General features: G+C 35.0%; 2 protein-coding genes across 9 annotated transcripts in view; one reads left to right on the top strand and one right to left on the bottom strand.

The window, feature by feature from the left end:
• The window catches only part of KCNJ5 (potassium inwardly rectifying channel subfamily J member 5), a gene marked incomplete at its 5' end in the record, with an annotated part of 310,228 nt that overhangs the window by 94,407 nt on the left and 194,111 nt on the right, over positions 1-21,710 (bottom strand). The window lies entirely within an intron of this gene.
• ARHGAP32 (Rho GTPase activating protein 32) overlaps positions 1-21,710 on the top strand; it is a 288,492-nt gene that overhangs the window by 155,449 nt on the left and 111,333 nt on the right. For 6 of the 8 annotated variants that reach the window (XM_079104113.1, XM_079104108.1, XM_079104111.1 and 3 more), the window contains 3 exons: positions 6,561-6,652; positions 7,179-7,220; positions 7,581-7,665. In XM_079104113.1, coding sequence (XP_078960239.1) covers positions 6,561-6,652; positions 7,179-7,220; positions 7,581-7,665 — 219 coding nt within the window. The remainder of the gene's footprint in view (positions 1-6,560; positions 6,653-7,178; positions 7,221-7,580; positions 7,666-21,710) is intronic. The other 2 variants (XM_079104112.1, XM_079104107.1) reach the window with 1 other exon arrangement.

The raw sequence follows: 21,710 nt of genomic DNA, 5'->3' as shown, positions 1-21,710 counted from the left end.
GTATAGAAAGTAGAGTAACACCATTTGTGTAATCATACATGTACATAGGGTAATAATGTTTGTCTCATTTCATTATCTTTCTTCCCCTTGCCCCCTTCCAACCCCTCATTTCCCTCTATACAATACAACGATCCTTCATTCTTCCCTTATCCTCTCCCCTCTGTTATATATCATCATCTACTTCTCAGAGAAAACATTTGGCCTTTGGTTTGTTGGTATTGGCTTATTTCACTTAGCATGATATTCACCAACTCCATCCCATTAATTGCAAATTCCATAATTTTATTCTTCTTTATGGCTGTGTAATATTCCTTTGTGTATTTATACCACAGGTTCTTTATCCATTCATCTATTGAAGGGCATCTAAGTTGGTTCCACAATCTAGCTATTGTGAATTGAGCTTCTACGAACATTGGTGGCTGCATTATTGTAATATGCCTATTTTAAGTCCTCTGGGTGTAGGCCAAGGAGTGGGATAGCTGGGTCAAGTGATGAGTCCATTCCAAGTTTTCTAAGGAATCTCATACTGCTTTCCAGAGTGGCTGCACCAATTTGCAGCCTCACCAGCAATGTATGAGTGTACCTTTTCCCCTACATCCTTGCCAACACTTATTGTTGCCTGTATTCTTAATAATAGACATTCTATTTGGGGTGAGATGGGGTAGTTTTTGATTTGCATTTCTCTTATTACTAGATTTCTTAGGCTTCTCTTGTGTATGTGGAGATAAGGAATGGGAAGTTATTTGAGGTTAATTTGTATATAAATGTTTTTGTTCACTTCTCTTCTCTGGGGGGTTTCCTATATAGCCCAGTACTAAGTTTTATAGTGTTTTAAAGTGAAGCCTTGATTTTCCAGTGGAGGCTATACTTTGACTTGTTTCCTGTTTGGATTGCAGTCCTTGGCTATAGTTGGAGGTTCTTGCTGGCCAACAGCTTGGGTAAATGTGGAGCTGACCTAATGGCATTTATTTTCTTCCAAGGAACATGGCCTCTCATGTCTTATATATGTAGATTGAACTTCGGTGTTTTCAACAGGTGGCTTATACATTGTATGCAGCTTTTCTTTTTCTTGTGATAGGGTTTGAACCCAGGTCTTTGCACATGCTAAGCAGGCACTCTAGTACTGAGCTATGTCTCTATCCCTTTTCTGCTTATTTTAAGTGGAGATTTTAGACTAGTATTAGCTGGTGTATAGTCTTTTTGATGGTTTTGACATCTGGTGATACCTGGTAATAAAATAAGTTAGAAAATATAGTTTTTTCCCCCCGGTAAAGTATGTGAACTAATCTGTGAAACTGCTATCCACACATGAAGATATAAAAAAATTTTCAGCACTTAATAAGATTTCCTTATACTCTCACTAGTCGGATTTAACACTGTTCTTCTTTGTGTAAATAATTTACCTGTTCTTTTTTTCATTGCTGATGACCAAACCCAGGACCTTGTACATGCTAGGCAAACACTCAACCAAAAAGTTACCCCAGGCTATCCTGTTCTTGAACTTTGCATAATTGTAATAATATGAGGTTATGAGATTTTTTTTCCCTCTGTTTTTGTTGTCATCATCATCATCTTTTTTTATTTTTATTTTTTTGGGTCATGTGGTTGTGCTGTGTTGACTGGGCTGACCTTGAACTCCTGGACTCAAGTGATTCTCCTGCCTCAGCCTCCCAAGTGGTTTGGACCGCAGGTTCTTTATCATTCATGCACTGTAATAACTGTTAGATTTATTCATGTTGTTTAATGAATTCAGAATTAGCTTTTCTCCAAGTACAAAACTGTTGTATAAGTATATCATAATTTATTCATCAATTGTCTTGTTCATATATATCTGTATTATTTATTTATCCTTACTTCAATACTACATTGTCTTAATTAGTATTGTTTTATAGTAAATTTTGCAATCAGCGGGTATGTCTTAACCTGTTTTGTGTTGCTATAACAAAATATCTGAGATTCTGAGTACTTGGTTTTTTAAAACTTTTTATTGGTCTGTTATAATTATACATAATAGTTGGATTTGTTACTATTCATAGATGCATAAATAGAATATTATAATTAATCATTTTCATTCCCTGACACTGGGTACTTTGTAAGAAATAAGAGGTTTGTTTGTTTTGGCTCATGGTTTGGAGACTGGCCAAGTCCAAGCTCAGGCATCCACATCTGGCAAGGGCCTCATGCTGTAGCATAATATGGTGGATGGGATCACATGACAGGAGCATGTACAAAAGAGAAAGAGCCATGAGAACTGAACTGGCTTTGTAATGACCCATTCTCATGGCAAACTAATCAAGTCTGATGAAACAGTACTCCTGTGAGAGAGCATTAATCCCTTTTGAGGATGGTGCTCCCAGCGACCTAATCACTTCCCACTGGGTGATACCTTTTCAAGGTTCCACCACCTTTCAATATTGTTACATTAGGGACAACCTTGCAGTTTGTGAACCTTTGAGGAACATACCATATCCAAATCATAGCAAGGTATAAGACCTTTAATTCAAGGTTTATAATTTTAATGGCAACTTTAAGTATCTTGGCTTAGTAATATGTCAGATAGAATATAATAAAATATATTGTACAAAATGATGAATACAGATACTTGCTTAAAGTGTAAAATGGTCAACTCATTTACCTTGTTAATTATAAAAGGTAAAGAAATAATTTTACCAGGGAAACAAAGATAAAGATTGATAATATTCAGTGTTCATGAAATTAAGAGAAAATAGGCACTCATATATAGTGGGTAGCAGTGTAAATTAGATCAAGTTTTCTGGAGGATTATATAGTGGAGTACATTAAGATAATAAGGGCAAAGTGTTTTTAATCATAAAAGTAGAACTATTAAAATGAAGACTTTTATTTTCTTAATGGTAGTCTTCCAAAGATATTGCTTTTTATCCAGAACAGTTAAAAATGAAAGATAGAATCTGTATTTGCATTTCTAGAGTAGTTGACAGTATTGAGTTTCTCTGACCATTTCTTTGAACGAAGCCAAACTTTAAGGTTATAATGGAGGTCAGGATGTTAAATACTAATAAAATTTATGTACATGTTATTTCATTGGCTCTTGCTCAAGGAATTTGTTTTATTAATGAACAGAAAAGTCTTTGTAGATTGACATAAGACAATTTGCAAGAAGATGTGAATGAAAATACAAAGTGTTCCTATGTACTATAAAAATGATGAATCCTGTGAAAAATTAATCAAGGAAAATACCAACAGTTGGCATAGTTATTGACATAGATTTAAATGGAATAAGTATATTTGAATTAGATTCTGCAGATAGTGTTGTATAGATAGTGTAATGAGCATATTAGTTGAATTACACAGTGAAATTAGGTAAATGAGGAGAAGGTTGTGGATATAAAAATCATTTCATCTGTTGATTCCCTTAAAATTTTTGCAGCCCTTCCTTTGTATCTGATGTTTGTAATTCAAAGATGATGTTGTCTAATCTTCTAGAAAACCATTTTATTACTGGATATAGACAAGTGGGGAGTTAAATGTAAATGACTTGTGCTTTTATGAATGCATGACTAGATTGCCTTCTTTTGTCTTTTTTCTACTGATGAATGGTGCTCCTTCTGTGTGGCTAATATTACAGATTCTATTTTGGAAGCATAAGTAAGTGATGATCATAAAATGAATAAATAGTGGAAATTGTTTTCTATGAATAAATACACTTAATGGACTGTTTTCTCAAAGATAACCTTTAATCTTTGATTTGGAACAACAGAATAAAATGACTTAAACTATGTGCTTTCAGTAGAAATTTAAGATAGTTTTATGTTCTTAAGTATGTAGGTAAAATATTAGTTTATTAGGTCATTGAGTAATAGAGTACTATATTTCCTTTTAATTTTATTTGCTTAATCTTAAAAGTATATAACTTTGTTATGTTAAAGTGGGTTATATTTGATAATTCACAAAAATACGTATACTGAGTGACCAGGATGTGCTTGGAACATCCCGGGCTAAGAACAAATATTCTGGACCAAACATACCCACCTAGTAACAGGTTTATTGAATGTTTGTTCAAAAGTCTTTTCTTGGGTCCTCTAAAACCCTCCTGGACTATTAGTTGTTCTGTTGTCTTAGTTATTACCATTTTGTCTTAGGCAGAGGTTTCCCCATCAGGTCCCTTTGCATAGCCTGTTGATTGATCTTTGGGTTGTGCTACTACTTACAGTCCAGTCAGTTGTGGTTGCAGTTGTGTGATCCATGATACCTTTGCCTTGGATGGTTATAGGCTGGACAGGTTTCTCATTCTCCCTTGAGATGTGTATTAGGGACAGTGACTTTTCTGCACAAACAACTTATTTTCAAATGAAGGTTAGTGTTTTAATTTTCAGTCTACCAAATACAGTCATCACTGTTTACCAACCCGGTCCAGTGGGGCTTTTTTATTCTTACAAAATAAGCAGTGAAAAATTACCTAATTAGAAATTTTAATAGGAATTTAAACATAGCAAACATCTTATGTCAAATAAATTTCATTAGCAGACGTTTCACAAAAGATGAAAGGATATTGCACAATTTTTTTTTTAAAAGCAAAGAAAGATAATCCAGGTTGTTGTTTCAGAATATTACATGAAAAAGTCCTTTCAGTTGAGTGACTAACTGGAGGAAAATACTTCATTTATTTTTTCTTAGAAATACATTGTTCACTCATTAATTCTTGTTATATTATTTTCTTTTAGGATATTATCATTAGTCTGAAATGTCATGTATATGGTTACTTTCAACAACACTATTTGTCTACAGTGCTTTTTGGTATCCATTTTTTGATGTTTCTAATCATTGTAAAATATCTTTTGTCAGTAGTCTTCTTTTTTCTATTATGGGTAGAAAATGAAAACTATGGATTAGTTAATATATTCAATGAAATTAAAATGCAGACTACAAAAGTGTTGTTCAAGCTTTAAAAAATAACTTCTTGAAAGATACAACAATTTGGGCAACATAATATAAAAGCTGGGTGAAGAATTATTTCACTATGGTATCAGACTTGGTCAGGGGTTAGCAAACTTCAGTTTGTTAGCCACCTTGCTATATTGGAGTGTGGCCATATTTGTTCATTTTCATGTGGTTGCTTTTATGCTACTATAGCACAGTTGAAGAGAGGCAGGTGTAGTATGGTCCACAGCTTAAAATATTTGTCAGCTACCTTCAAGAAAAAGTTTGCCAACCTCTTCTAGGTGATTCCTCAAATTTCCTTTTTCTTTTAAATATTTTTTTATTTTAGTCTTTTAGAATATTTTTAGCATGGTGGGGAATAATCTATGAATGATGGTGAGTACTGATGAAATAATAATACCTAGGAGTATTTAAAAAATGTTTTTAGATAAAGGAAAAATAATACAAGATCCTATCTTATATTTATAAAAAGATCCAGTGGATCCACATGGCAGATGTGAGATAGAGTTCCATCTCTAAACAATATAGAACATATTCTTTTGCATTGGAAGACCTCTAAAGGAATAAAAGACTTCTAAGAAGGATTAAATCATGAACTATCAACTTTTAACAAATAGATAAATTTGCTAAGGAAAAAGCCCCTCAAAAACAAAAATTGGTTGTATTCTATTGTGATAATATAGCAAGGGTTAATTCATATAAGCTCATAATGACTACCTCATATCTTTGAAAAGTTTTCTGTTTTTAAAAAATGCTTATTTTAAAAATAGTTTGGTTATTTATTTTTTCCCCAAAATTGTTTTTGGTTTGGGGGTGTAACTCAGTGGTAGAGTGTTGCCTCGTGTGCATCTGGTGTCCATCCCCAGTACCAGAAGCGCACATGCTCTCTCACACCCTTTAAAGAAAATATTTTTAAGAATTCAGTTAAGGTGATTCTCCTCTCAACTCAGTTCAAGTACTCATTTCATATTATTCTTCCCGTTGAATCATGGCATGGGTTGTAATAAGTCAGTGTCAGTTTTTCTGTTCTAAATCAGAGGTAATATAGCAAAAATTAAGAGAGATGTTTGGACTTGATTTTTATTTTGTCTGTACTGTTAAGAATATTTTGATATTTTTTTCAGATTTTTTTAAATGGTGCAGTTGATATGACATTGAAATTAAAAATGTATGTCCCAAAACTTGGCAGAGTAAGGAGTAAGTTGGAAGTATTATAACATTTCTCATTTAGATTTTGAGTGAGATATATATGCTGTGGTATGCTGATGATTTTCGTATTACTACTTTAGTCTTTATTCATCATTGTAACTGAAATTATTTTTTTCCAACAACTCCCAGGGGAGATTTTAATTTGTATTCAGACTCATAATAGCTGATTTTGAAATTTTCGATTCCATTATCTTCTCAGGATGGTTTCCCCTTACATGGTGAAGCCAGATATTTAAATTAGATCTTTATTTTTTAACTTTTTAACAATTAAGACCCTGAAAGATTATAATTTTAGGAAGAGATTATGAAGACACAGTATATTTCTATAAATACAAAGTCAACCTAACACTAAAATTAACTACAATCTGTTTTTTAAAAAGTATCAGTACTAAAGGAACCCTCATAAGTCATTTGTCTTTATTTTTTTGAAGGCACGAGGAGCAGATGTTCCAGAGATTCCTGGAGATCTTACTCTTAAGACGTGTGGCAATACAGCGAGTATGAAAGTTAAACATGTGAAAAAGTAAGTAGAACTTTGGAGTGGGTTCTAAATGAATTCCTATAAATGGAAGTCAGTTCTGTAGTTCTTTTAAAGCTTTTATTTAGATTCCTATAAATAAGCTCTTACTGTGCATACGTTAAATTATACTCTTAAGCCTTAAATTGTGACTCAACAATTAATGGAAATAGGCTTGCAGATTATCTACTTTTCTAAGAATATATTTTATTTTTGATCTTGAAATGTCATTGTCTATTAGGTTGAATTTGTTTAAAATAGGGACAACCCAGGAGTGCCCTTTTTGGTACCTTTAATTTGTGCGGTCATTCATTTAGAAAAATCAGCTCTGTTCGAGTCATAGGATCACTAGATGTCAGGATTGCCTGGTAGATGCCACCAGCTGATTGTTCAGTGAAATACCTGAATCTTTCTCATGCAGCTTTAAAGAGAGAAACCACTTTTCACTTGGTAAAGGATGGGTAGGTAGCTAGCTATGCTTCGTGCATAAGACCAGGAAAGATCAGGATAAAAATGTCCATTCTGCATTCAGGTCCACTACTCCAGGACTGGTGGGCTGTGACAACATTCACAGGTAAGATCCAGTTTCGTACTTGATGTTGTGAGTGCTGCTTCTGGTTAGAAGCTGACAGTTCACCTTTTCTATAACATTCACCTAACGTAGTTTTTCTGTAGGCATTGACTTGGTCAAGATTAGGAGAGGATAGTGACTTTTTAAAAAAAAATTCTCATTTTTTGGTTTAGATTGATGCACTAAATGTAATATTTATTTGATTCAGTGTCTCTCTGAGAAGATTTGTGTGGATGTATGTGGCTTATATGCATGTGCTTATTATTTTTGCTTGCATGAACTCTTTAACCTATTGTGTTTTCTGAGACTTGCTAATTTTGACTCTCCCACTCTCTTATTTCATATTTATTTCTTGTACTTCAGGTTACCCTTCACAAAGGGTCACTTTCCGAAGATGGCTGAATGTGCACACTTCCATTATGAGAATGTCGAATTTGGCAGCATACAGGTATATTTGAATTAGAATAACTGATATAGGTGACACTTTGAAATAGTTTTTTCTGATGTCTTATTGATTCTCTTCTATTGACTAATTCTTGATGTCACGTTAACACATAATATGAACTGTCAACATGTATCAGTTAAGGAAAATTGACCCTTTCTTCCTTTTTTTTTAAAAAAAATCATTTATTTAAAAAGGTTATGTAGAGTTTATGTAGCATGTCCACATGTTTATGGGTTTATGTAGTAACTTTCCATTGTGAAATGGTATGATTTTGCTAATACTACCTTTTCTTAATTAATTTCTATAACTTTTGATATTGGGCTGATTAAAGTATGTCTATTGATTCTTAATTTTCAAAAGTGCCTTGTATTTTATTAACCTTTCATTTACATGTAATTATAGAATCTAAATCATTGGCATCAAGCTAAATACTTTGCTTATTATAAGTCTTTGATATCTTAATGTGAAAAACTATGAGAAAACTTAAACAATAGGCAAACTGTGGTTACTTTACAAATTATATTTGCTCTGGGAACCATTCTTTGTTATTTTTGTTTTTCAAAATAGGCTAATAGGAAAAAATCTTGATTTCTACTAGGAAAAAAATCTTGATTTCTACACATTATAGAGGTTTGTGTCTACCTTCTGCCAATTACCCTAACTCCACCCTCTCTCCAAATGAAAACTTATGAGTAATTACAGTATGCTACTTTTTGTACTTTTATTTCATAAACAAATTAGGTGAATTTGCTTTGCAGGATTTATGAAATACAGGACTTTCGTATTTCAGATAAATTGGCAGTTTAAAAAGGCATTAGAGATTTATAGTTAACTACTCTGACATCAAAAAAGGGCTTTTATTTCTATAATGTGTATATTTATTTCTTTAATGGTTGTTAGAATGATAAATGTGTTGTTAGAGCTTATTAACAAAATGCTTAATATATCTTTCATTTTGTGACTTACATATTTGAGTGTTTTCATTTATACAGTTCACAATTTAAGTAAATTATTTCCTAGTAAATTTACTTTGCTTGTGGTTTTTATCTTTACAAAGTTGAATGTTCTAGGAAACATAAAGAAGAGAAATAGGAGGATAGAAATCTAAAGCCAAGTGAGAAAAATATTTAAAATGTTGGCATTCTCTAATAGATCAGGAACTCTCTAACAAATCTAATTTAAAATAAAACCAAAGCTATCAATGGTAAATGTGGTATAATTGAATAGAGACAAAGTACTGACTTTAGTTAGCAAATATAGATTCTAATTTCCATTCTGCTTCTTAGGAAGTTTGTGACCTTTGGCAAGCAACTTAACTTTTCTGTGTTTCCTTTCCTTTATCTATGATGCGAATGAGGTTGTACTCTACAATGTATTTCTAAACTTTTGTTGTTTTATGATTAAAGGATCTGTTATTATGCTTATTGTGTTGAAATTGTGGGATGGGAATAGACATACTGAATGGGTTTTGGCTCTCTTCTGAGATTGTGTTAAATGCTTATTATTAGGGCTCAGTCCTCTTAATCAGGACTGTGTCTAATTCTTATGGGGGAGCACATCAGGTTTGCTACCAGTGAACAGATCTGTGAATCATTTCTCACCTTTCCCTTTGTACTCACTTCTACTTTTTAAACATTTCTACGATTCTTAGCCAAAAGAGAAAAAAGACCTGACACAAACTCAGTTTGTGACCCTCCAAGGTGAGAGATGTTTCAGGATTGTTGACTGAATAGGAGGCTTCTGGAATATGGGAACTGGAGTCGTTCACAGGAAACCAGCCCAGCTGCTCCTTGCCAGTTCACTTCAGAATCTTCTGTGTTGGCCATACTCTGGCACAACTCACCTCACAACAAAACTCACCAGCCAGTTTTGCCCTGCCATCTACTCTGTGTATTTGGGGCCTGGCCTCTTCATTCCACATCTCCCATTTCTGTTGCCTTCTGCTTCTGGTTGGTTTTGGCCTATGTCAGATTCCCTCAGGAAGAAAACACTAGTTTCTATGAACTGAATTGTGTGATAAAAGAATTGTAATAACAACCTGGCTTGACTTACAAGTTTATATTTCTTTAATTGGGTTGCTATTTTTGCTTTAGCTGACATTTGATTTTGCATTTTATGGCTGGATTGGATGCCATTTCAGGAAAAACCAAACACAGTAATACTAACTTCCAAATAATTCATTTTATCTACTACAAGCAGTTACAATAAGGTTCATGTCTTAGTTCATATTCTTTATCATTTTATACTGTAGATATATCCTAGCATGTTTGATTCCAAACTTGTTTGTGGAGAATGAATCCTGCATCTCTCACTTATTTTTCAGTACAAGTTTGGAAATATGTTCTGAGGAGAAAATAAGTAAGAAAACTTCATAATATGTGTCTAGAATAGGTCATTAGCCTTTTCTTGGGAAGCTTTGTTGTACACCAGTAGATTATTTATGCTGTCAGTTGACCAACTCAGTTGTTGCCTTTTAATATGTCCTAATACTGGGACATCTCCCCTGCCGACCCCTTTCCTCAGTGCTGAGGATTGAACTCAGGTCCTCAGGCATGCTACACAAGCACTCTATCCCTGAGATACTTCCCCAGCTCTGGAATATTTTTCATTCATATACCTTGTCTTGGTTTTAACTCTTATACTCTTATCTTAGGAATTTGTCTTAGATTTATAAATTTCTTCATATTCATGGCTCTTTTTCTCAAATCTTAAAAAGTTTCAATTGCAGTTGACCATCATGCAGCATCATGTAGTATGACAGATGCCAATCAACAATTTTATTTAGACTGAAAGATAGGATTGCTTATTGATAAAAATCAGATATTAAGTATTTGGGGTCAGTACTGTGATTATCATGTAACATATGAAGAACATTTTCTTTACCTCTCCTTTGAATTCTAGCCTTGTACATACAACTGACATGCTTGCATCTTTCCTTGGTAGCTTAATAAGCAGTGCAAACTTGGCGTGCCTGGAACAGTGTCCTCCCAGGCCTGCTACTCCTGCTGTTCTCCTCCTTTTTGCATTGCAACCCTATCTTTCAGCTCCTGAGGCTAGCCAGGGAACTTCGAGATATCTTGAGCATCTCTTTTTGTCAGTCCTTATGATTTAAATCTGAAATGTGCCTGCACAAGTTAATGTGTTGAAAGCATGGTCTCCAGTACAGTGAGTTTCAGAAGTGGGACTTTTAGGCAATGTTTAGATCATAAGGACTCTGATCCTATCAGGCTCTGACCTCATCAGGAGGTTAATCAACTGATAGCTGGATAGACTATAGTAAGTGGGATAGAGGAAGTAGGTCATGGGGGGTGCCCTAGAAAGGTTTATCTTCTCCTTTCTGCTTTCTCTTTCTCTCTGCTTTCTGGCTGCCATGTGCTAATAAGCAACTTTTCTTTGCCATGCCGTTCTACTGTGATGTTTCTTCCATGGAGCCAATCAGCCATCTAGGGTCCAAATCCTCTGAAACTATGAGCCAAAGTAAATCTTTTCTTCTTTAAGCTGTTTTTGTCAGGCATCTCAGTCATAGTGATGAATAGCTAACACATCAGTCCTCATATCCAATCCCTCAGCAAATTTCTTGTTCTTGCCTTTAAGATTTTCAGGGTCTGATTATGGCTACTTACCTCCTTCCTACTATTATCCTAGGAAAAGGTATTTTCATTTTGGGAGGATTGTTTCAATAGCATTCTAGTTGGTACAGCCATAGAGTGATTCTTTTCAATGGAAATCAGACCATGTCACTTTTTCAAAAAGTTACTTTTCATTTTTACTTAGGATAAAAGCCAGATTTCTTTTCTTTTTTTTTTTTTTTATTGTAAACAAATGGGATACATGTTGTTTCTCTGTTTGTACATGGCGTAAAGGCATACCATTTGTGTAGTCATAAATTTACATAGAGTAATGTTGTTTGATTCATTCTGTTATTTTTTCCCTTCCCCCCACCCCTCCCACCCCTCTTTTCCCTCTACACAGTGCTTCCTTCCTCCATACTTGCCCCCCTCCCTAAACCTAACTCTAACCCTAACACTAACCCTTCCCTCCCCCCATTATGAGTCATCATCCACTTATTAGCGATATCATTCGTCCTTTGGCTTTTTGAGATTGGCTTATCTCACTTAGCATGATATTCTCCAATTTCATCCATTTGCCTGCAAATGCCATAATTTTATCATTCTTTATGGCTGAGTAATATTCCATTGTATATATACCACAGTTTCTTTATCCATTCATCAATTGAAGGACATCTAGGTTGGTTCCACAGTCTGGCTATTGTGAATTGAGCAGCTATGAACATTGATGTGGCTGTATCTCTGTAGTATGCTGATTTTAAGTCGTTTGGGTATAGGCCAAGGAGTGGGATAGCTGGGTCAAATGGTGGTTCCATTCCAAGTTTTCTAAGGAATCTCCACACTGCTTTCCAGAGTGGCTGCACTAATTAGCAGCCCCACCAGCAATGTATGAGTGTACCTTTCTCCCCACATCCTTGCCAACACCTGTTGTTGCTTGTATTCTTGATAATCGCCATTCTAATTGGGGTGAGATGGAATCTTAGGGTAGTTTTTTTTTTTTTTTCCTTAGGGTAGTTTTGATTAGCATTTCTCTTATTACTAGAGATGTTGAACATTTTTCCATATGTTTGTTGATTGCTTGTAGATCTTCTTCTGTGAAGTGTCTATTCATTTCCTTAGCCCATTTGTCGACTGGATTATTTGTATTCTTGGAGTAGAGTTTTTTGAGTTCTTTATAGATTCTGGAGATTAGTGCTCTATCTGAAGTATGACTGGCAAAGATATTCTGCCACTCTGTAGACTCTTTCTTCAAATTGCTGATAGTTTCCTTTGCTGAGAGAAAGCTTTTTAGTTTGAATCTATCCCAGTTATTGATTCTTGCTTTTATTTCTTGTGCTATGGGAGTCCTGTTGAGGAAGTCTGGTCCTAAGCCGACATGTTGAAGATCTGGACCTACTTTTTCTTCTATAAGATGCAGGGTCTCTGGTCTGATTCTGAGGTCCTTAATCCATTTTGAGTTTAGTTTCGTGCATGGTGAGAGATATGGGTTTAGTTTCATTCTGTTGCATATGAATTTCCAATTCTCCCAGCACCATTTGTTGAAGAGGCTATCTTTTCTCCATTGCATATTTTTGGCCCCTTTGTCTAGTATGAGAAAATTGTATTTATTTGGGTTGGTGTCCATGTCCTCTATTCTGTACCATTGATCTACCTGTCTATTTTGGTACCAATACCATGCTGTTTTTGTTACTATTGCTTTGTAGTAGAGTTAAAGATCTTGTATTGCAATACCCCCTGTTTCACTCTTCCTGCTAAGGATTGCTTTAGCTATTCTGGGTTTCTTATTCTTCCAGATGAATTTCATAATTGCCTGCTGTATTTCTGTAAGGTACATCATTGGGATTTTAATTGGAATTGAATTGAATCTGTATAGCACTTTAGGGAGTATGGCCATTTTGACAATATTAATTCTTCCTATCCAAGAACATGGGAGATCTTTCCATCTTCTAAGGTGTTCTTTAATTTCTTTCTTTAGTGTTCTGTAGTTCTCATTGTAGAGGTCTTTCACCTCTTTTGTGAGATTGATTCCCAAGTATTTTATTTTTTTCGAGACTATTGTGAATGGGGTAGTTTTCCTGATTTCTCTCTGAAGATTCATCACTTATGTATAAAAATGCATTGGATTTATGAGCATTGATCTTGTAACCTGCTACCTTACTGAATTCACTTATGAGTTCTAAGAGTTTTCTGGTGGAATTTCCAGGTTCCTCTAAATATATAATCATGTCATCAGCGAACAGGGATAGTTTGAGTTCTTCTTTTCCAATTCGTATCCCTTTAATTTCTTTGGTTTGTCTAATTGCTCTGGCTAGAGTCTCAAGAACGATATTGAATAGAAGTGGTGAAAGAGGGCATCCCTGCCTTGTTCCAGTTTTTAGGGGGAATGCTTTCAGTTTTTCACCATTTAGAATGATATTAGCCGTGGGCTTAGCATAAATGGCCTTTACAATGTTAAGGAATGTTCCCACTATCCCTATTTTTTCTAGTGTTTTGAGCATGAAGGGGTGCTGTATTTTATCAAATGCTTTTTCTGCATCTATTGAAATAATCATGTGATTCTTGACTTTAAGTCTATTGTTATGGTGAATTACATTTATTGATTTCCTGATGTTGAACCAACCTTGCATCCCTGGGATGAAACCCACTTGATCATGGTGCACTATCTTTTTAATATATTTTTGTATGCGATTTGCTAAAATTTTGTTGAGAATTTTTGCGTCAATGTTCATTAAGGATATTGGTCTGAAATTTTCTTTCCTTGATGAGTCTCTGTCTGGGTTAGGTATCAGTGTGATATTGGCTTCATGGAATGAGTTTGGGAAGGTTCCCTCCTCTTCTATTTTATGGAATACTTTGAGAAGTATTGGAATGAGCTCTTCTTTAAAGGTTTTGTAGAACTCGGCTGAGAACCCATCTGGTCCCTGACTTTTCTTTGTTGGTAGGCTTTTGATGACCTCTTCTATTTCATTACTTGTAATTGGTCTATTTAAATTGTGTATGTCCTCCTCGTTCAGTTTAGGCAATTCATATGTCTCTAGAAACCTGTTGATGTCTTTGAAATTTTCTACTTTGTTGGAGTATAGATTTTCAAAATAGCTTCTAATTATGTTTTGTATTTCACTCGTGTCTGTTGTGATATTTCCTTGTTCATTCCAAATTTTACTGATTTGGGTTTTCTCTCGTCTTTGTTAGTGTGGCTAAAGGTTTATCAATTTTGTTTAGTTTTTCAAAGAACCAACTATTTATTTTGTCAATTTTTTGTATTGTTTCTTTTGTTTCAATTTCATTGATTTCAGCTCTGAGTTTAACTATTTCCTGTCTTCTACTACTTTTGGTGCTGTTCTGTTCTTCTTTTTCTAGGGCTTTGAGCTGTAGTGTTAGGTCGTTTATTTGTTGAGTTTTACTTCTTTTATTAAATGAGCTCCATGAAATAAATTTCCCTCTAAGTACTGCTTTCATAGTGTCCCAGAGATTTTGATGTAATGTTTCTTTGTTCTCATTTACCTCTAAGAATTTTTTAATTTCCTTCCTAATATCTTCTGTTATCCATTCGTCATATAATAGCATATTGTTTAATCTCCAGATGTTGGAATAATTTCTGTGTTTTACTCTTTCATTTATTTCTAACTAACCACCGGAGCCCCAGTGGTTGCTCTGAGTCCCAGCGCTGTGCTGAGGGGCCTCCTCTAAGATGCTCCCAGTTGTCCGAGTTCACTGCTCCAGCTGGGGGAGGGGTGTCTCGCCGGGCAGCTCTACTTCACAAAGTTCCCTTTGTTTCGGGACGACCGCCCCATCCGGGACGCCTCCCCAACAGGAGAGACTCACCCGGTTGCTTTGAGTTGGTCCCAAATCTCTCAATATCACCTCTTTTGAATCCTGAGTCCTGGAGCAACATGAAATGCAGCCACCCTCTAGGCTGCCATCTTGAAACGCCCCCAAAAGCCAGATTTCTTAAAATTTCCGACCAGGATTTGTAAGAGCTTTACTTTTCCCACCCCATCTCTTCCTCACCCCTCAGGCAGAGTGCTCCAGCCCTCTGGCCTCTTTGCAGTTCCTCCATATGCACACCCCACACCCTGTCTTTAGGGTCTTTGTACTTTATTTTCTCTGCTAGGAAAGCTTCCTTTGTATAGCCACATGTCTTACTGCTTCTCCTTTAAAAATATTTGTTCCAGTGCTATCTTTTTAGAGGCACCTTTTCTGCTAAAAATTGTAAATTCATCATCAGCATTTTTCATCCCCTGCCATGCTTTTCTCCTCAGGTAAATGGTATAAAAATATAAAAGGTTTTGCTTGTTAAATATTATGTTATTTATTCTGTCCCCTCCTCCATGTAGGACAGTGCCAGACATGTAAAACTCATTCAGTAACTATTCATTGAATGAATGGAAGAATGAGATGAATGGATGAATTAATTCATATGTATAGATATACTTGGCTTTAAAAAATTTTTTTATCATTTTATTGTTTAAAATTTGCTCTTGTATAGTAAGAATATATGTTCCTCATGTATGAGTATTTAGTATAAAACACCAAATGAGAGGTGATATATTTCCAAAATATATAGCATAATCTATATATATAGCTCTAGTAATACTGTATATCTAGCTATATCCTTTAAAAAATGTAGTTGAAATTCTGCAGCCTTGAAACTTGCTTTTTTACTTGCAGTTATATCTTGTATATATTTTGTCATTATAGTAATTTGGAATTCTTTTTTCATACTACAGGGTTCTTTTTTTTTTTTATTCTACTAATTTAATCAGTTTTCTGTTAGATATCCAGGTTTTATTGATATGACTATGTCCATTAAATAAAATCCTATCAAAGAGTTTCTGGGTTGGAGAGTATGTACATTTAAAATATTGATATTTGTTGTTAAGCTTTTCTTACTAATATTATTAGTCTAGTAGTCTCTGTTATCCACTGGAATGTGTTTTAAGACTCCCAGTGGATATATAGATAGTGCAGAACTCTGTATATACTGTTTTTTCCTATTCAATTTTTAGTATTAGGGAGTAATCTAGAGATGAGCAGGCATGGGAAAATGGGGGCGGGGGGGGCTTATAGGTGAAGAGACTGTAAAAACAGTCCCTGATTGGAATTGACTCAGAAATACTGGTATTCTTCCACATTCCAGAAAGAAGTCTAACATGCTCTTGTAGATTTTTGGGCATAAATCCTGTTCCCAAGGTCATGCATATACCCACAAGATGCTCTTAAGGTCAGTTAATCATCATATGACTGTCCACTGGTGGCAATAGGCCAGGAAAGGCAAAATGACCCAGGTATGCAGGTGCATGCCCTCAATTTTAACATTGTAGAGTCATATGACTTCCCCAAATAGGCAGTAGCTACACAAAGAATTGGACCCTGTCACTAAAAGTTCCCACCCCCTATATTGATAAAAGTAGAAAACTTAAACATTTTGATGCATTTAGACCCTTAGCTGATCAGCCCACCCCTCTTCAGGGTGAATCTCATTTTTTCTTGCTTTTCCCCTCTCCTGGTAATAAACTTTCCCTAAATACCATTTGTCTGCTATGTATATATACTTCTGTGTCTGTACCAGGGTAATTGTCTAATTTTGGACATTTGCATCCCAAGGACTGAGACATAAATCCTAGCACTCCACAGTTGGTTCTTAACCTCTGGTAAGACATGTGTACCTATGATAAGGTTTAATTTAGAAATTAGGCACAGTAAGAGATTAACAACAACTAATAGTAGAATATTTAAAATAAGAATAAAATCCAAATACTATAATACAATTACCAGTACCACTACTCTTTTGCTTTGTGGCTGTTATTAGGGAAAATAAGGATTGCTTAAACACAGCACTGCCATACCATCACAGTTGATCTGATCACTGACAACTACTAAGTGACTAATGGATTGGTACCCTATATAGTGTGAATCTGCTACACAAAGGAATGATTCACATCCTGGGTGGGCAGGACAGCGTGAAATTTCATTGCATTACTCAGAATGTCATGCAATTTAAAACTTAAGAATTGTTTATATTTGGAATTTTCCAGTTAATATTTTTGGACTTTGGTAGATCATAGATAACTGAAACTGTGGAAAGTAAAACCTCAGATGAGGTGTGGAAATATGGTATGCAGTTGATCTAGTTGTCAGTGAGACAGTATCCTTCTTTACATTCTTATCAGTAACAGGTGGTGTTGATCTTACTTTTTTGTCCATGTAATATGTGAAATATGACATATTATTGTAATTTATATTTCTTTCTTTATGAGTGAAGCATCTTTTTATGTTTATAGATCATTTGTCTTACTCTTGTTGTCAGTTGCTTGTTATATGCTTTGATCATTTTTATATTTCTTTTTAAGTTTTTATTCTTGCAGTTTTCTTTCTCTTCAGGACTAAACAAATTAACAGACTAAAGGCTGGAAACATGCACACCTGTACATCCACATTTAATATGTGCCAAAGTTTATCATTTTTGTATTCATTGGGGAAGCTGGATTGGCTAGTATGTGTAGGACAACAGACCATCCATTTGAAAAGAGTAAAACTTGATTGTGCCTTACAAATATCTTTGAGTCTCTAATCCCTTGTTTAGAAAGATGAATATTTGAGTGATAAAGGGAGCCCAGCAAGTGTCCACAGATGATAATAGTAGAGCTGGAATTTGAAAACAAGCAGTCAGTCTATAAAGTACCCCAGAGTATGCCCTTTTTTCTAATGTAATACCTGATATAATGATTTTCAAGCCTGTATATATATTTTTCTTTGGCAGATTGGCAGCACATATCCTTTAGATTACACAAATGTAAATCTCCCTCTCCCTCTCCCTCCCCCTCCCCCTCCCCTTTCCTTCTCTTCCCTCTTTCCTTCCCTTCCCTCTTTCCTTCTTCCTTCCTTCCTTCCTTCCTTCCTTCCTTCCTTCCTTCCTTCCTTCCTTCCTTCCTACAAGTGTTCTACAAATGTTCTGGGATAGTCTATATAAATTGTAATTACTTGTTCTTTGAAGGTTTAGTACCATTTCCCTGTTAAATCATTTGGGACCTGGTTCTTAATTGGGAATTTAATCTTTACCATTTCAGTTTATGATTTGATTATCGGTATGGTTAGGCTCTTTCTTGTCTCCTTAGGTCAATTTTTATCATTTATATTAAGATTATCTCTTCAATGCAACTTTGTAAGTTTATAGGTTATAAGTTATGTATAAGATATTCTCAAAATTTAGATCTTAGCAGAGAACTGGCTTGTAGTTTTATTGATTGACCTAAGTTTTTTTGTTTTTCTTTTTCATACCACTAATAACTAAGCATAGTGTTTTCTATTTTATATTTTTCTGGTTTGTTTTTTTCTTACTTCTGGAAAGTTTAGTTCTTTCCGTTTTCCTGGAAGAGAATTGAGAATGACAAATATGTATGTACCTACTGAAACTAGCCTGTCAAAAACTAGACTTCTCATAAGCCAACTTTGTCCAGTATTTTATTAGGCTGTTTATTTCCTGTAGGTATTATTAATAGTTCTTTTGTTTTCAGCTGTTGTGTGTGTGTGTGTGTGTGTGTGTTTGTGTGTGTGTGTGTGTGTGTGTGTGTGTGTGTGTGTGTGTGTGTGTTGGATATTAGACCCAGGACCTCATTCCTGGTAAGCGTATACTCTTCTACTGAGCTATATCCTCAGCTGATTTTTAATAAGTATATTTAAGTTTGGGTGGTTTCCTCCAAATAGTATTGTAGCCAAATCCTATGGATTTTCATGTATAAATGTATTTTATTTTGTTTAGAGAAGTTAAAACCTCAAAAGAAGCAAAAAAACACAACAAAGTTAATTGCCTTAATGTCTTCCTGCTATGTTTTGTGTTGTACTGCCATCTAGTGTGGAGGATGTTAAAATGAAAATGTTTGATTTACATTTGCTTTATCCTCTGGTTGGTTATCTAAAGCTATCAGTTAGTGTCTTTCTTTTTATCTAATTTCAAATGAAGCATTAAGTTAAATTAACCAGAATGCAAGAACTCTACTTTTGATAGAAATAAGACAAAGGAAAAGTATCAATTTAAAAACTGTGTCTTGAGCTTTCTATAGGGAAGCTAGGTGAAGGGGCTTAGAAATACTGTTGGGGCTTTCTGTTCTTAGATATGTTCTTGCCTCAATACTGGGAAAATGTGGAAAGAGCTAGTGAAATTTGACCTAAGTATAACAATAGTGAGGAGTAATAAGACATTTTAGAAGCTTGAACCTTCATTTTAAATGAAGCAATCAGAATTATTAAAAAAAAGAATTACAAGCCAGTATTTACTGAATACTTTCTGTGATCCAGGCATTATAGTAAATACTGTTTTTATACATTGTCCCAACAACAATTTCAGGTAAAGAAAGTGTTTAAGAACTTCCTCTAGGTGGTAGCTGGTGTGTGGTGGGCCTGTATTTGAATCAGGGCAATCCAGTCCTAGAGCCAGGTGTGCTTTTGTAGTGCTACAAAGAATAAATGGACAGAACTGTTATTTTAAGAAGAAGGACTAAATCATAGTTTTGAAATATCCTGCATCTTTAATGTAATTGAAAGTTAAATGTATATATAATATTGCAGTGTAACCTGTGTGATTTTAAGTAAATTCTATAACATGTCTTTGATCCTCTGTTTCCTCATTTGTCATATAGGGATTAATATATCTATTCCAGTTATTTTACAGAGTATTATGAGAATTAGGTGGTTATAATTAAAAAATAAAAACCATATTTCTGAATAAATTTTAAAATATTTAGAGAAAGGAAGAAGTTCTCAGGTAGCACTTTAGTAAAGTCAAATCATCATCTGTTCAGTTTGGAAAACCCTTGATCCAGTAACCTGAGGGTAATGTCAGAATTGAGCAGTGGAAATCTCTTCACCAGGTGCTCTCTCTCAGTGAAGCTTTCCATCATAAATAAAAATGAATTAACAAATGAAAAGGTTATTTCTCCCCAGTTGTTAAAACACTTGAAGTTTGCTGGGTGTGGTGGTTCACATCTAAAATCCCAGCTACACGGAAGGTTGAGGCAGGAATATCACCATTCAAGACCAGCCTGGGCAATTAAGCAAGACCCTTCCCAAAATAAAAAATAAAATGTGATAGGGATGTAGCTCCATTGTAAAAAGCCCCTGGGTTCAATCCCCAGTACCTGGGGATGGGAGAAGAGAAGGTAATTGCAGCAAGTTTTATTTATAGGCATTTTCAGTTAAAAAAAACTTAGATAGTACTATATATATACAGTCATTTGAAACAAAAACTATGCTAATATTTCACTATTTTCACCCTAAACAAAATCCAAGGAAAACTTTTCAGTCTAATTTTCTTTGCATTTTGTAGTGGTCCTCCTTCTCTTGCTGGGAAGTCATTGTCATTTGAGGAAAGAATTTGTAATAAAAAGTTCAGGTAGTGAGTTATCAGTGTTGCTATTCTCCAAATACTGGATTTTTAACTATGTCTCATTTGAGATTCCCCAGTTCAGGAGTTAGGGGTGTAAAAGTAGTTGAACTATGAAAAAATTTACCTATAGTGGAGTCTCAATTACACATGCAGATCACTTGTAGAAATTTAACTGAATAACCTTGAAAGATAGTGTTATTAAGCCTGAAACTGAAGGATCTGAATTGTTTCCATACTTATAAACTAGCAAATTGGCTTGCTGCAGTTATAGACAGGTGCAACCCCCTTTCCTATTCCTCCCAACAGAAACACTGGTCATGGGTCAGGCCTTTTATTTACTCACAGAGGAACTCATGTTAGTTCCCTAGGTCCCAGATCTCCATGGAGTGATGTAGTGAGAACCACATATAATCTGTATGTATGGTAGGATTTTGTACCACAAGAGAGAATTCTGCAATTGTAAAAACTTTGGACCTTATTTAGGGTAGCTGACGCTTTTGCCCATTCTTCTTTCCCAAGATGATGAGAGGGCAGTTTGTTTTGAAATATGTATAGATCGTCTCTGGAGAAAAGAAAGGTCTCTTTTCCTATGGCTTGGGGGAGAGATTGAAGACTTTATATCTCTGTGGAAGACTCTCTTAGGTTTCTATTCAATCATTCTTTAACCCATATGCCAGTGACTGCTGAGAAACCCTGAGATGCAGAATTGTGAAGATATTCATGAAGCACTGTTTCCTGGCAAGTATATACTCTGATGTGAGCATCAATAAGATGATAGATGTGATTCTGCTGTTGTGTCATTTAATCTCATTTTCTATGTATTTTTTATACTGTGAGCACCAAAGGGAGTTGAGGGTGTTTCTAGTGCTTAAAAATGAGCAGAGATCTGACACTTCATCTGGTACTCAGCTGAGGAACACTATTCTGTTTCAATTCTGTAAGGAAAACTATTGAGTTTATTAAAATGCTCATATCCAAACCTTAGCAGGCTGTAAGCCTATCTACTCAGGATCACACATTCAAGCCCAGCCTGAGCAACTTAGTGAGACCCCATCTCAAAATAAAAAGGCAGGGGATGTATCTCAGTGGTAGAG

The sequence above is a fragment of the Sciurus vulgaris genome (genome assembly GCF_902686455.1).
Source record: "Sciurus vulgaris genome assembly, chromosome: 11".
Taxonomy (NCBI): domain Eukaryota; kingdom Metazoa; phylum Chordata; class Mammalia; order Rodentia; family Sciuridae; genus Sciurus; species Sciurus vulgaris.
The sequence above is the reverse complement of the archived record's forward strand: the minus strand, read 5'-3'. Positions and strand labels throughout refer to the sequence as shown.